This window comes from Humulus lupulus, chromosome 4 (assembly GCF_963169125.1).
Source record: "Humulus lupulus chromosome 4, drHumLupu1.1, whole genome shotgun sequence".
In the NCBI taxonomy this organism is placed as follows: Eukaryota; Viridiplantae; Streptophyta; class Magnoliopsida; order Rosales; family Cannabaceae; genus Humulus; species Humulus lupulus.
The window spans coordinates 67,485,273-67,500,882 of NC_084796.1; the positions used below are offsets into that span (position 1 = coordinate 67,485,273).

Below are 15,610 nucleotides of genomic sequence, written 5' to 3' on the forward strand. Positions count from 1 at the left end.
TTAATTACCCAATTTGATAAAAAGTGGTATTTCGTTCTAATATAATTTTTGTTAAAGTAATTATAGTATAATTTTCAATATATCTATTGTGGTATAGAATCACTGAAATTATCTTGGAGATTTTAAGTTAATTTATCTATTTTGGTTCGTATAACTCTTCAATGGTATTTGGTTAGTCTATTTGGATTATCTCTATATTAGGTTTTTGAACTTTTCGCATTTGTACGGACCGAATCCGACTTAACTATTAATAAATTTTTTATTTGAAAAAATGTATATAAAATATAATGGTATTTAATTTTACCTACATAGTTTTTTTAGCCAAATTATAATAGTATGCTATACCCTTGCCCTTGTAACTCTCTTCTTCATATTATATTCAAGCTACTTCAAATGTAATACATGTATTTGATGTTAGAATTTCCTCTCCAGCTCTCAGAAGCTAACTAATTAACTGTAACATGCATTCAAAGAAAAATTTGGGAGTTAATTAATGTCTATTTCAAATTTATATATATTTGACTTTAATATGTATAATACAATTGTAGATTATCATATAACTTAGAACATCATATATTAAATAAAAACAAAGGCAGAATTAATAATATATATCTCTTTTTTATATATAAAAAAATATGTAGATAACGGAAATTTTTTATTTTTTTCTGTTAATTTTAACAGAATATTCTTATATTTAATGGTAGTTTGTAAACATGATTTAAATTTAAATAAAAATAAATAAATTAATTAATTAAAATAAAATATTTTTTTAGATATTTTATAATGATAATTATTTAAAAATAATAAAACCATACGTTTTATAACTTAAATAAAATTTAATTAAACTTAAATTTCACGAATTTGAATAATATCATATTAAATATATAATATAATATAATTTACTATCAACTAACGACAAACTTAAATTTTAAAATCCACATATGATATTATATTAAACATATAATATATAATATCTTGTTGTCACTGCCAAATTAAAAAAATAGAACAAACATAAACTTAAACAAAAATTAATTAAAATATAATATTTTTAAGATATTTTATGATAACTTAAATAATTGAATTATATTTATTTACCAATAATAAAGGCATACATATTATTTTTTTATTATCTTATAAATTTGTGTGATAATTTGTTTTTTATCAAGTGATTGGAGCTATTTTTCTTCATCAAATTCACCAAAGAACATTGTGAGTCACATTAGAAACTAAAAATAGTTGATGCATGTATACTACTGTCTACATTATGACTTTTTCTATTATTATTTTATTTCTATTATTAATTTTTTTAAATATTATTGTAATTTATATATATGTCATGTAGCCATATAAATATATATCTGTTGACCTTGATTTTGGGCAACTGACACGGAGTCAAAATACGCTTGACGTGGATGAATGCGTTGAAAAGAACGTGATGACGAAAATAATAAGAACACAATATTTTATAGTGGTTCGGCCCCACGGTAATAACCTACGTCCACTTGAATCATTATTGATATAAGATCCAAAGGGGTGATCAAAGAACTAGGGTTCAATGAGTTTCACTAACCTTTGAAGAAGAAAAATACAATTATTCTAGTGTAATCTCTCTTTTATCTTAAATGACCTTTTTTGCTCAAATGAAAAAGATCGACCCCTCTTCCCTGAGCCCTCCTCTTCTATTTATAAGATCAAGGAAGATTTACCTTTATTTGTTACAGATATTCTCTCCTAAATAGTCGGATACTCAGGAAATCATGGGAGATAATTTCGGAATTCATCTTAACTGCCTAAGATCTCCTTCGAGTATAATGCGCATACGACCAGGCTGGTCGTATGAAGAAACCGGTCGCGTGACACTGGGTGTCTTCCTGGTCGATAGTCGAACACAGATTATGCCAGATGTCAACCACGTGTAATTAATGCCTGTCAAGTCATTCACTTCTTGATTTTTGGGATAACAATATCTATGTCAATGTTGTGTTTAGATGTCATATATGTAGATACTATTGATATAAATATTTATTTATACTATAGAACTATAATTCATTCTATTATATATATTTAAAAAACAATGAATTAGATTTTATTAAAATTATAGATAATATTTACAATTTTAAAACTAAGTAAACGTGCATTGTACGTTACTAGGAATTCAGAAACACGAAATATTTTATATATAGTGATTTTACAAAAAAAATGTTGATATAGATGTTCAAAGAAATTATACATAATATAGTGCCCTCTAATACTGAAAATTTTATTATTCTAATTCCTATTAAAAAAAGTAGAGAATTCTGTATGTGATTAAATATTTTATTCTCATTACAGATTAGCACTTTAATTAAGAAAATTAAGATTCTTCTAATGATTTAGAATAAATGGATATATTATAATAGGAATTTGGGATTGTGTGTGTGTATATTAATCGAAAATGTGTGTTTTTTTTTTTGGCTGACGAAAATGTGTTTTTGGAAAATATAAATATATATATATATTTATAGATCAAATTAAATTAACATTAAAATTATTGAAAGAGTAATCTGATTGTGTGCGTTTGTAATGTTAACTGTGTAACGTATTTTATTACGTGACCCTTCCAAATTGAATGATCATGCATACAATATGGTGAAACTAACCATAATAAAACCACACGAGGGTTCTGTGACCTTAAATAGTGCCAAAGGTGGAGAAACGAACAAACGACAAATACTATTTAGTATCTACTACTTCAAGCATATCACTTCTCGTACCAATATTGCCATACCTAAAAATAATAATAATAAAAAAAATCTTTTAATACCAAATTTCTTACTTTCTCCAATAATGTCTCAACTTCACCCCCTATTTCCCATTTTTATCATTACCATCTTTTTACTTTACAAATTGTACCAACTTCTAAGGTTCAAGCTTCCCCCTGGTCCTTACCCCTGGCCAATCATAGGCAATCTTCCCATTAGCTTCAATAATCCAATAACGTTTCGGGGCTATTTCGAGCTAGCACAAGCTTACGGTCCAATCATATCGATTTGGCTAGGTTCGAACCTAAACGTCGTCGTTTCAAACTCACAACTGGCAAAGGAAGTGCTCAAAGATAATGATCAGAAATTAGCCAATCGACATAGGACTTGGCCATTGGCTAAGATTACCAAAGATGGTTCCGAGTTGATTTGGGCCGATTATGGGCCTCACTATATGAAAATGAGGAAGATTTGTACACTTGAGCTCTTCTCTTCTAGGAAGCTTGAGGAACTTAGACACATTAGGGAGGAGGAAGTTAGGTCCATGGTTAAGTCCATTTACAAAGAGTCCAATATTGTTAATGGGAAAAGTTTAGTGTTGAGGAAGTTTTTAGGGTCTGTGACCTTCAATTATTTAACAAGGCTAGTGTTTGGTAAGCGGTTTGAGAATGAAGAGGGTGAGCTAGATCAACAAGGATTAGAATTCAAAGCAATTGTGAGTAATGGAAATGAGTATGGGGCTTCAACTTTTCTACACATGGTTGAGAATATTTCGTGGCTTAAGTGGGTGTTTTTGCTTCCAAACAAAGGATTCTCTCAACATTTGGCTCGTAGGGACAAACTTATCCGAGATATAATAGAAGATCATAAGAAAAACAAGGTTAAGGATGGCGATAGCGATGCCTCCAAACAAGATTTTATTGATGTGTTACTTTGTCTAGAAGATAAGTACGAACTTAGTGAGGATACCATAATGGGACTACTATGGGACATGGTTACTGCCGGAATGGACACAATTGCAATCTCAGTTGAGTGGGCTATGGCCCAATTGGTCAAAAATCCAAGAGTCCAAAAGAAGGCCCAAGAAGAGCTGGACCGTGTAATTGGGCAGGACCGCACCTTGAACGAATCTGATTTTCCTAACCTTTCATACTTGCAGTGTGTGGCCAAGGAGGCACTAAGGCTGCACCCTCCAACTCCACTCATGCTACCCCACAAAGCTAGTGACAATGTGAAGGTTGGTGGCTACGACATCCCTAGAGGAACCAGTGTACATGTGAATGTTTGGGCCATGGGACGCGATCCAGATGTGTGGGTCGACCCACTAGAGTTCCGGCCCGAGAGGTTTGTGGGGGAGAATGTGGACGCAAAGGGCCATGATTTTCGGTTACTACCTTTCGGGGCCGGGAGGCGCATTTGCCCGGCGGCTCAACTCGGCACCAACTTGATTACATCAATGCTGGGCCAGCTTTTGCACCATTTCTACTGGACCCAGCCCAAAGGGATACTTGGGGAGTTTGACATGTCTGAGGCCCCGGGGTTGGTCACTTACATGCGTACCCCTTTGCAAGCTGTGCCTACAATTAGGTTCTCAAGACAATTGTACAAGAATGTGGTTTAGCGCACACAGTGGCTTTTAGATTTTAGTCTTGTCAAGTTGTGCTTTTTAACATTATTAGGGAATCAAGCTCTCTTTTTGAGGGTACACTTTGTTTTCTTTTTACTTTCTTTGCCTATAATTCTCAATTAACTCTTGCATCACAATTTCATTTCATACTGACAAAGTCATCTAATTGAAGTCGCCTATGATTATTGATAATATACTCCCATTATTAGCCAATAGCCAACAAAGGAAAACTAAATTCAACAATATATATATATATAAGATATTATTTATATATGATGTTCAAAAACACGCAATTAGAAGTACCCATAATTTATTTGATCCCATATCTTTTAGAGTTTGATTTAATCATACAAATAACTTAACAAAAGTGAGCACCGTCACTCAAACCAAATGTTTGAAAACCAAAAGAAAAATCATATGATTACAAGTTTTTGGATTGTTTTAGTTCTTGAGGGCATAATGAGTTATGTGAATCACATCTTGAGGATTAGAAGGTGGATGGCTTTTATTTCTCATTCTCAATTGTTGGTACTCCTTGAATAAAAACCCTCTATACTTTGGTGACTCGCCGATCTCTTGAGTGAATTTGGGCAGTGGTTCAACCCATTTGTCTCCATGCAAGTTATAGAAAAATGCAAATGAGTGTCGGCATCTTCCCTTTGTTCTCACCACTCTGTGTGTTGCGCTCTTCAATTTGTTGTTGCTTATCACCTTCACTTTACCACCAAAAACATCATTAATTGATTCCTTCAACATCGCATTATATATATCTCTTCTATATATATATATAAATAAAAGGTCGGTAGATAAAGAAATTTTTTTGTTTTAATAATTTTTTATATTTTTCTGTTAACTTTAACGGAATATTTTTTAGATTTAACATAATATTCTTAAAATTAACAGTAGATTATAAACATAACTTAAACTTAGATAGAATTAAATAAATAAATAATTAAACATATTAAAATAAGATATTTTTTTAGATATTTTACAATGATAATTATTTAAAAATAATAAAACCATACATTTTATAACTTAAATAAAATTTAATTAAACTTAAACTTTACATATTTGAATAATATCATATTAAATATATAATATAATATAATATAATATACTATCATCTAAAGAAAAAATTAAATTAAAATCAATGTATAATATTAATATTATATTAAACATATAATATATAATCTCTTATTGTCACTGCCAAATTAAAAAACTAGAAAAAATATAAACTTAAACAAAATTTAATTAATTAATTAAAATATGATATTTTAAAGATATTTTATGATAATTTAAATAATTGAATCATATTTATTTAAAAATAATAAAAACATACATATCTTTTTTTTTTATTTTATAAATTTGTATGATAGTTTATTTTTTATCAAGTGATTGTAGCTCTTTTTCTTCATCAAATTCACCAAAGAATATTGTGAGATATATTATAAACTAAAAATGGTTGATGCATGTATACTACTGTTTACACTATGACTTTTTCTATTGTTATTTTATTTCTATTATTAATTTCTTTTTAAATATTATTGTAATTTATATATATATGTCATGCAGCCATGTAAATATATATATGTGAATGTTGTGTTTATGTGTCATATATGTAAAGATTATTGATGTAAATATTTATATATACTATTGTTGGGCCAAAAATGTTCGGGCCAAAATGTTTTTCCACTTTAGGTAAATTGAAACAGATCGTTTTGACCCTGCAGAAGCTTCAACGTCAGAAGCCATGAGTCAGAGGCGGTATGCGCCTCTGACCTCTGCATATTTAATTGATCCAAATGTATTTTGGAGGGAAATTCAGTTATTCCTCCCACCAATCAGGGATTCAGCCTAGCTAACTAACCACCTCACATTCTTGTTCTATAAATACTGAGCTCTTATTCAGATGAAGCGATGGAAAATCTGACTTAGGCATCGGAGTGTCTTTCTTACAGGTACCCTCGACAGTTCAACAATCGGCAAAGTTATCTTCATCACCGGAGAAGGACCGGAGAATCAGAATTCGTCGACAAGTACCTCCAGATATAGAAAGGCAAAGTTGTTGCATCAACAAATTGGCGCTGTCTGTGGGAATCAACAAATTGGCGCTGTCTGTAGGAATCAGGGGGGCGAAGCTTGGCACACAAAGCACTCACAACAGGGTATGGCCATACATGATGACAGAAGCGTGTGACTATGCAAATAAATGTGACAAATGCCAGTGATTTGCACCCACCATCCATCTACCTGCTCAAGTTCTACATTCCACTATAGCGCCTTGGCCTTTTGCAAAGTGGGGGATGGACGTAGTAGGAGAACTGCCCAAAGCTGCTGGAGGAAAGTGGTACGCTTTGTTAGCCACCGATTACTTCACTAAATGGGTCGTAGTAGAGGCCTACGCCACAGCCAGCAAAACAGACACCATGAGCTTCATATGGAAACACATCATCTGCCAATTTGGGATACCATGGGAAACAGTCATGGAAAACGGAACCCTGTTCCAAAACGCCAAGGTACAGGAGCTGTGTGACACATACAAGATAAAATTGAGTTTTGCTTCTGTCACCTACCCCCAAGGCAACGCCCAAGCAGAGGCCTCCAAAAAAGTCATTTTTGCCAACATCAAGAATAACTTGGAAGATAAAAAAGGCGCATAGGTAGAAGAGTTACCGAAGGTGCTATGGGCATACAGAACGACAAAACGGTCCTCTACAGGCGAGTCTCCTTACACCATGGTGTATGGAACAGAAGCCATCATCCTAACAAAAGTGGGCCTGCCGACGCTTCGGACGAAAATAGCTTCTGATTTGACCACAAATGGCATGCAGTTACCACACAACCTCGACCTCCTGGATGAGTTACGCACAACAGCACAAATAAGACATGAAAAATACCAAAAGGCAGCAGAACGCTATTACAATAAGAGGGTCCACCCACGCACGTTTAAGAAGGGAGACTGGGTACCCAAAGAAGCTGGTGCCGAACTGGGACGGACCCTTTGAAGTCACAGAAGCGCTAGGGCGAGGGTCTTATACTCTTAAAAACATACGTAGTGGAAAAAATGTACCTCGTACTTGGAATTCGATGTCTTTGAAACAATATTATTGTTGATAGTTGTACTCTATAATTCGAAAGTAATAAAACAACTTTCCTTTCTTACATTACTCTAAGATATTTTACATAGTCAACTTTTGCTGACATAATTCTGGATGAGGAATCTTTCTTGACGTACCATAAACCGAGCACGCATGTGACAACTATCAATTTATTTTCTCTGCACTAAGAGTTACTAGTCAATACATATTTTAATATACCCTTACCTACCCATATGAGAAACAACATTATTCACGTGCACTAAGCTCTACCTACCACTTCCGCTATAAATAGCGACCATCGGGTCCCTTGTGAATATAAGTTTTTCATCCATTTAAAATTTGGCTGAAATACAGCAAGATTTAAAAGTCATGTTTGTTAGAATGTGGAAAGTAGTGCATGGTAAGAAGCATGAGGTTCCATCTCAAAACCAATTGGACACTTCAAACACGCAAGATACATACAAAGGCATGTTGCCTTTGCCACTCCACTCGATCTCTTGCCAACAACATTTAGGGTTTCACCTAAAGGCATTCTAATATGACTTGACTAAACTAATGGGGAACTAAGGCCGGCCATTTCGCAGTCTAATCTGGCCTGACTACACGAATTTGGCTGACCATCCAGGGTATACTTCGCCATCTACCCTGCCCTCTTACTTTGCTGTGCCCATAGAGGAGCTCTGTCAGGTCCAGTAAATAGAGGAACCACGCCATGCAGTTTAATTTGCCCTGACTACTGCAACAGAACCATCAGACACCCCACTTCGGTTTTGCCTCCGTACACAGTAACTGGTTTGGAAATCCAAGGCTAGGAGGAACTTTTCCCGCAGTCGCACCCACATCCTACACGACGTCTGCTTCTGTTGGGTTTGGGAGCCTACCCAAGCAAGTCGTGCCAAATACGCCTCGGTATGGGTGCTCTGGAAAGATGTCTGATCCCGGGTTCTGCCTCCCCCAGCTCTGCTTGGATGCCCAGCCTCCCATGCTGCGTTCTGCGTCCGAGGTAAACCACACCACTCCCTCTGGCACATGGTAAAGCATCTACCTTGCTTTTTCATGCACCAAAGGGGACGACTTAGTTCTAATAAGAGAGCAACACGACTCTATCAAGGAAAGAAGGTTAAATGCAAAACAAATAACAGACTTCATAAGCACAAAATTGTCACGATTGTGATCTTCAGCAGATGCTAAGTAAGAAACTACCTATGCACTCGACTCCCACAACAATAAATGCGAGTAATCAGTGTCAATTTTGTAAATAAGAAAATCAGCATTGTTTACAAAATATGTTATATTAAATATTAATTCACAGTTGTTTACACAATATGACTTTATTTACTATATTCCCCCTTGAGATACAAATAACATAATCTACGAAATACACGTCTTGGGAGTATCTAATCCTATTCAATACGATGCGTATACTTTGCCATCACACTCTCTAGCTTCGGATGACCTAATCCATAACGCTCGTATGATATGTAATACGGGATTCCACTTCTCACTAACTCATTCAACGCCCACATCGAGTACAGCCACTGCGGCTTATCAAAGATCCGCCTAAAAAACGGCACATTTACCCAATTACGATGTTTACCTGAAACAGAAATGTCATCAACACCAACCAACCGCCTCAACATTATGCCAAATCACTCACGCAACACTTAACTGGGCATTCTCTCCCACCATTTGTGCAGGCTCTTATTGTATCTCACAAGCAACTGCCTAAAGGGTCTATGAAGCCTCTTATCAGAATACGTCAATTGACCCTCACCTGCTACAATATTTTAATTATTATAGCATCAAGACAAACACATTCACTAACAACCAGGCAAAGAACATGAAAGAATATTAGTAAGTTGTATTAATAACTTGCACATTACATATACAATTGTCCAAGCAGTAACAAACAAAGAAGGCTAAACATGCATATACAAGCATAAAAAAACTGTGTCGATCATTCTATGGCACCTATTTCACCAACTGACCTTGCCTCTGTCACTAGAGCAGGCTCCACCACCATCTGTTCGGCAGCCTCTGCCATGGCAACAGAGGACACCTGCCCTACGATATCACCTTCTTCGACAGTCTCCCTGCTTGCAGTATAAATTGAGCCTAAGGTGTCGCCCTTCAGCTTCAATTTTTCAAGATGTTGTGCTGGGTAGGTGATTTGCAGATCCCTGAGTTCATTAAGATATTGATCAACATTGTATTCTCCAACTTTCACATCGATGCTTTTATAGTACATCTCCAGTTTAGCCCATTTCTCCTCTGGAGTCTGCTTCTTATTATGCAGTGTAAGTCTAGGTATTTTGCAGTGTCCACTTCGGCAATCCTCACGAACTTGCGTTCGGTGATCTCACGATCCCGGATGCGCTGCCTCGTGGTTTCTACTGCAACCTCTTTTGCCTTCTTAAATACAAACTAGTCAACTAATCAACACATGCAACCCAACACTCAACCATAATATCGTCATACCAATATATAAAGCATATACCTTAGCCATCTCCTTTAATTGTCTCTCGGTTTTAGTGATGGCCTCCTTTTTCTCATTCAACTTATTTTTGAACTGGAGTTCTACCTCTAGATTCTGCTTTTGTGCATCTGCAGCGTTCATTTCCAACCCCCTACTTTTTTCTGCAGCTCTTTATTCTCCTTCTCTAATATCTCTTTATCTGTCTACAAGGACACTACATCTTCCTGCAAATCATTTGTCATATTATCTAATTTCTCCATTCGGGCTTCATGCTGGGCGCAGAACTAGCTCTTCTCCATCCATTTGTTCGTCATGGCCACTAGGTCAGCTTTCAGTTTGTCACGCTCCAGCTCTAGCCTAACCGACCCAACTAGCTTCTCCTCCGTGGCCACCACTTTCTCTTTTACCTCTGCTAGCTGGGCTTCTAACATCTTTATGGGCTCCACGACCACATCACGGTTCGCTTCGGCCATCCTTCTCCCCACACACTCCTCCTCAAGCATGGCCGCCTACTCAACCATCTTAGCATTGTTCTGAACAGCCGCTGCATACTCCCTTCTAGCAGCAGAAGAACATACATAGCTCTGCAAAACATTAACTACACTTTTTACACATCAAACATGACAGACACCACACAATACTCACTATACTACATACATGATACTCATGCTCATATTACACAAACTTACCATCCATATGTGGTCAGACACTTGTTGAAGCAAGTCACCTTAACCACTTAACGACCCAACAACTTCAGCAGGGAGATGTGGTCTACTGATGCGCAGAATCTCCTCCATCACCTCCGTTGGCGCAGAAGACACATATTCCAGCAAACCCCCTACTCTATCATTTGCTTCTCTCCCTGCTATCGCAACAACAGAAGCAACGGGGGAAACCGGTTCCTCGCCTCTCGCTAACGATGACACCATAATACTATCAGATGTCAAAGCAGTTGTTTATATTCCAGAAAGATGTGGCATGGAGGGACGAACAAGCAGCCCTTCTCCCACATCGTCACCCAAGTCACTTGGCAAGTACACTAGCGTCTGTACTGCAGAAGATGTCAGTTGTTCTAGAAAGGCACTAGGCGAATCAAAATTACTTGTACCCTCTGGGGATACAATGATGACCTCCCCCAAAGGAGTCCCAAAAGCTGCAGGAGATGTCACGCGAACATCAACACCCAAGTTATGGCCACCTGCGGCCTCGGTAGCTCCTGATTTTTGACGTACAGGAAGAGTCTCCGAAGTGATGATTTGTCCTGCATCGACTGGTCAAGAAGGACTGCTCATAGATCCGGAGCCACCCCCGAAGGCAGCTTCTAAGAGATGATTCTTACGGGAGGCAGAAGAAGGGCGTCTCCCCTCTGACCCTTGCCTATGGCCAGTGTCAGACCCCCCAGCTAAGGCAGAGGCAGAGGACAACGCCTTTGCTGATCTCGCACGTGCTAGGAGATCTCACCTCTACTGGCAAGTCATCATGCACCCCAGTAACAGTCACTGCCTCTGACGACTTGACCGTTGCAGAAGGCAGAGCCGTAGAGGGCACAATGCTTTTTGGGCCATCCCCTAGCGAGGACCCTAGTGCAGAGGAAGAAGAGGATGACGGAGGTAGAGAATCAATGGGGGCATGCCCCAAAGGCATCTTGGGTAAGGTCAGAGCCTGCCCAAGTGGTAACTTCCCTGGCGCAAGCTTGGGGATTGTCAGAGAAGAACCTCTAGCGGCAGAAGCAGAACCTCTTGAAATCCAAAGCTTGGACGAAATGCATTTTCCATCGTCCGAGTCTTCATCAGAGGATTCCTCTCAAGACTTCCTCTTTCCCAGGGTGTCCTTTGGCAGAGGCAACTGTTGGAGAGGTTGGATCTGCAGAGCATCAGAAGGCGTGGAGGACTGCCCGTGTATACGAGAAGCCCTACGTGCCAAAGCATATTTGTCAGGTGACAATTCTGTGGCAGGAGCTAAGTTAGAGCCATCTCTCTTCTTGCTCTCAGGGATCTCTTGTTGCTTGGCACATGCGGCAAAGGTCTCGGAGCACGCCCTCTCATACTCAGTCTTTGATAATGACAGAGTCGAAGAAGCAGGGGGGGACCTTTTTAAGAACACTCCCAACTGCTTCGCACACGTAGCCGTGATCTTGGCAAGGGACATGTCGCCCTTCTGTGTCCCAACCCACATAGCACCAAGATCAGTTCGATCCATGAAACAGAGCCAAGTCATGATTTGCATACAGTAAGGGTTAATTACCCCTCTGGTGCTAATGGTGTTTTCCTTGGACTCATGAAGGAGTCCTTTCTCTGTCAGTAGGTTTTGTCTCTCAGGACTCATGCTGACCTGAGGCCACGCGAAATCTGGAACATAAAATAAAATGGCAACGCATAGCTTAAGATCAATGGACAATCATTTAAACGCAATATGCTTACACGAAGGAAGAGAAAGAACAAAGTAAAGACATAACTCACCTTTTATAAAAACCCTGGCGAGGGGGAAAATTTCTCGAGGTAGAAATTCAGGGTACCATGCTCCTCCAACTGCAAAGAAATATTTGTCCCAATTCCTATGGGAGCTATCGAAATTAGTAAAGATTGTTCGATCTTTTTTGGGGGAAAGGTAGAAGGTCTTCCAGGGCTTGCCTTCTATCGCTTTGTTCGTCGATTTAATGAAACATGCATAGATGTCATCCGACTGAATTTCAACATTCTTGAGAGCTCCGATCATCTGAGCCCCAACTATGGATTGAATAGCATTCAGGAGAAATTGAGAAATGTGAGCTCCAGAATTTGAAATTATCTGCACTAGCAAAGCGGGAAGAGGAAATTGGAGCCATTCTATGTGCCTCAAGCTCATGATGATCTCGCTGGGCTTGATGACATCCTTAAATCGCCATTCTCTCTCAGCTCAAAATCTGTGAGCATTCAGACTGTGATGTTGTATGGAATGTCAAACGATTTGCGTATGCGATCGTACGTAGCTTTGTACCCTTTGCGATCCATAGGCTCAGGAGACGAACGTGAAGACATGATTAGGAGAATTGGGAGATTGGTTACGAGAATGGAAGGGCGGTCGATCTTAGGGTTTTTCTTCTGAGTTTTTCTTTGGAAAGGCTGAAATGAAGTTTGAAAATTTTGAAATGAAGTTATTTGAACTGAACCAACAAAATGGGAAACGAAATGCCTTAATCGAGTGCAATACTCGGTAAATGTGCATGCATTGAATTCTGAATAATGCATGTCAGGGGTCTATGTGATTATGCGCCTGCAGCCTGCCTCGATTAACGGGAAGTGACGGCTTTGGGCAAAATTTTTGGTGTTGAAGAGGCAGCCCAAGGTTCGAGTGAATAGGTGTGCCTCATCCGTTCGAAGCTTGGGACGGGGGGCATCTGTTGGGCCCAAAATGTTGTTCAACTTTAGGTAAATTAAAACGGATCGTTTTGACCCTGTAGAAGCTTCAACGTTAGAAGCCATGAGTCAGAGGCGGTTTGCGCCTCTGACCTCTGCATATTTAATTGATCCAAATGTATTTTGGAGGGAAATTCAGTTATTCCTCCCACCAATCAAGGAATCAGCCTAACTAACTAACCACCTCACATTTTTTTTCTATAAATACTGAGCTCTTATTCAGATGAAGTGATAGAAAATTTGACTTAGGCATCAGAGTGTCTTTCTTACAGGTACCCCCGACGGTTCAACAATCGGCAAAGTTATCTTCATCATCGGAGAAGGACCGGAGAATCAGAATTCGTCGGCAAGTACCTCCAGATATAGAAAGACAAACTTGTTGCATCAACAACTATAAAACTATAATTCATTATATTAATTAATTATATATATATTTTTTAAAAACAGCAAACCATTTTTATTAAAATTATACATAATGTTTACAACTTTAAAACTAAACAAACGTGAGCTTCTACGTAGTATATATATACATGCCTTGAAAACAACTTCCTTTGGTTTTGCAAACAACTATAGGTTTCTTCTGAAAAAAAAAAAACTCATGCACATACATATGTATAGTAAACATCATTTCTTGAATGATTTTATCCTTATAAAATAACCCTTAATTCAAGCCACCAATGAGAGACATGGAGATAAAGGTGAAGGTCTTATGCTCGACCTAATATCTGTTTGTTATATTTATATATTGTTTTTGCAGAAATAACCCTTAATTCAAGCCACCAATGAGAGACATGGAGATAAAGGTGAAGGTCTTATGCTCGACCTAATATCTGTTTGTTATATTTATATATTGTTTTTGCAGACACTAAAAAACAAATATCACCTACCTAATTGCATGTAGGTGATAAGTATTCTTTTTCTTTTTTTTATAGAAGATAACTATTCTTGTTTACTAAAATTTAGAATGGAAAAAGATAGGCTCCACATGTCATAAGAGAGAAAATGAAGGCAATTAATCTCCTAGAAAATGATATTTTCTTTCTTTAATAATTCATTTTTCTACTTTGATTAAAGTATAGTTTGTCTGTTTGTTTCATGCCTTACCACATGAAATGTTAGAGATTAATTACCTGGATTACATCGCCTATGTTGACCACTATTGTGCCTTGAGTGGGAAAAACTGGAATCCATTCCTTGTCCTTGAAAACCTCAAGGCCTCCAACCTCATCTTGGAACACAAAAGTAATACAATTTCCATCTTCATGTTCTGAAATTCCATTGTTCTGGCTTTCCGTAGCCGGAAAGTAACGAAGCGCCGCCATGAAATCCCAGCTCCGATCATCATTATACTCCTTGAGGAAATCGGGAGGCAGTCCTAAACACTCGTTCAAGATGCTCTCCAAAAGTAAACCAATCGCACTTAACTTCATGAATATCTCTTCCAACACTTTCCTAGCAATGAAAAATTAATGAATACTCACTTCAAATTGTACAATTCATAGTACAGAAATTTAATAAATAGAAAAATGAATCAAAGTAATGAATGAGAGAGAAAGAAAAGATACCTAAAGTGAGGTGGGTTTGGTGGATAGACATTAAAATCTGTGTGCGGAGGGAACATTAAGAAGTACTCGTTCTTATCTAGAGAGTGCTGTGGCTGCTTGCTGTAACCGGCTGGAAGAGGTGCACCGGAACCAGGACTAGATTTGAGCTTTTCTTCATCTGTGTACCCAAAATATTCCTTGGACAGATCAAGGGCTTGACCCATCAATCCAAGTGGTACCCCATGATTGCTGATTTGAAAGAAACCATATTCCGAGCAAGCTTGCCTTATAGTCTCAATGGCCTTCTTCTTTTCGTCCTCATGAGTACTTGCTTCTTTGAAGAATGGAGAGAGATCTATAGTTGGAATAGTTGACTCCATTTCAAATGTACTTTTGTTTTTCTTCTCTTTTCATCGATGACTATTGCTAATCGGCAAGCACCCTATGACGTGTCTTCTGACATGCCACCCGATTGTTAAATCTTTATTTTTATTTTGTCTTCTATTATTTTAAAACCATATTAAGAGGGTTTTTATTATGAGAAATGCTATATAACCCGGTGGAATTTTAAGTACACTTGCTCATATTAAAACTTGCCACATCTTAATAAGTCTGACATTTAATAAGTTTAGTTTTAGTTGATTTAAAACAAAAAATAAAAGAACAAATATTATTTAATATTAAAAAGTATACATTTAATATAAAAAGTTAAATTTTGCTGTCTTCGTC

General features: G+C 37.4%; 2 protein-coding genes across 2 annotated transcripts; one reads left to right on the top strand and one right to left on the bottom strand.

The window, feature by feature from the left end:
* The first annotated feature begins 2,826 nt into the window (after positions 1-2,826).
* LOC133829006 (cytochrome P450 98A2-like) lies at positions 2,827-4,458 on the top strand. The gene has a single exon (XM_062258995.1). It carries the CDS (start codon positions 2,827-2,829, stop codon positions 4,360-4,362), a length of 1,536 nt encoding a protein of 511 aa, XP_062114979.1. The 3' UTR covers positions 4,363-4,458.
* Positions 4,459-4,661: 203 nt separating this feature from the next.
* On the bottom strand, positions 4,662-15,325 carry LOC133830520 (flavonol synthase/flavanone 3-hydroxylase-like). Its single transcript, XM_062260510.1, has 3 exons — positions 14,903-15,325; positions 14,468-14,789; positions 4,662-5,079 (listed from the first exon to the last, which is right to left on the bottom strand). The coding sequence occupies exons 1-3, from the start codon at positions 15,259-15,261 to the stop codon at positions 4,810-4,812; spliced, it is 951 nt and encodes a 316-aa protein (XP_062116494.1). The 5' UTR covers positions 15,262-15,325; the 3' UTR covers positions 4,662-4,809.
* Between the last annotated feature and the right edge of the window lie 285 nt (positions 15,326-15,610).

What these genes read in the sequence shown, in the direction of transcription:
- LOC133829006 (XM_062258995.1), top strand. Translation starts at nt 2,827, where the DNA reads ATGTCTCAACTTCACCCCCTATTTCCCATTTTTATCATTACCATCTTT.
- LOC133830520 (XM_062260510.1), bottom strand. Translation starts at nt 15,261, where the DNA reads ATGGAGTCAACTATTCCAACTATAGATCTCTCTCCATTCTTCAAAGAA. An exon ending in CCAAACCCACCTCACTTTAG is followed by an intron (nt 14,790 to 14,902) that starts GTATCTTTTCTT and finishes TTTCATTGCTAG; the next exon opens with GAAAGTGTTGGAAGAGATAT. An exon ending in ACATAGGCGATGTAATCCAG is followed by an intron (nt 5,080 to 14,467) that starts GTAATTAATCTC and finishes GGTAAAGTGAAG; the next exon opens with GTGATAAGCAACAACAAATT.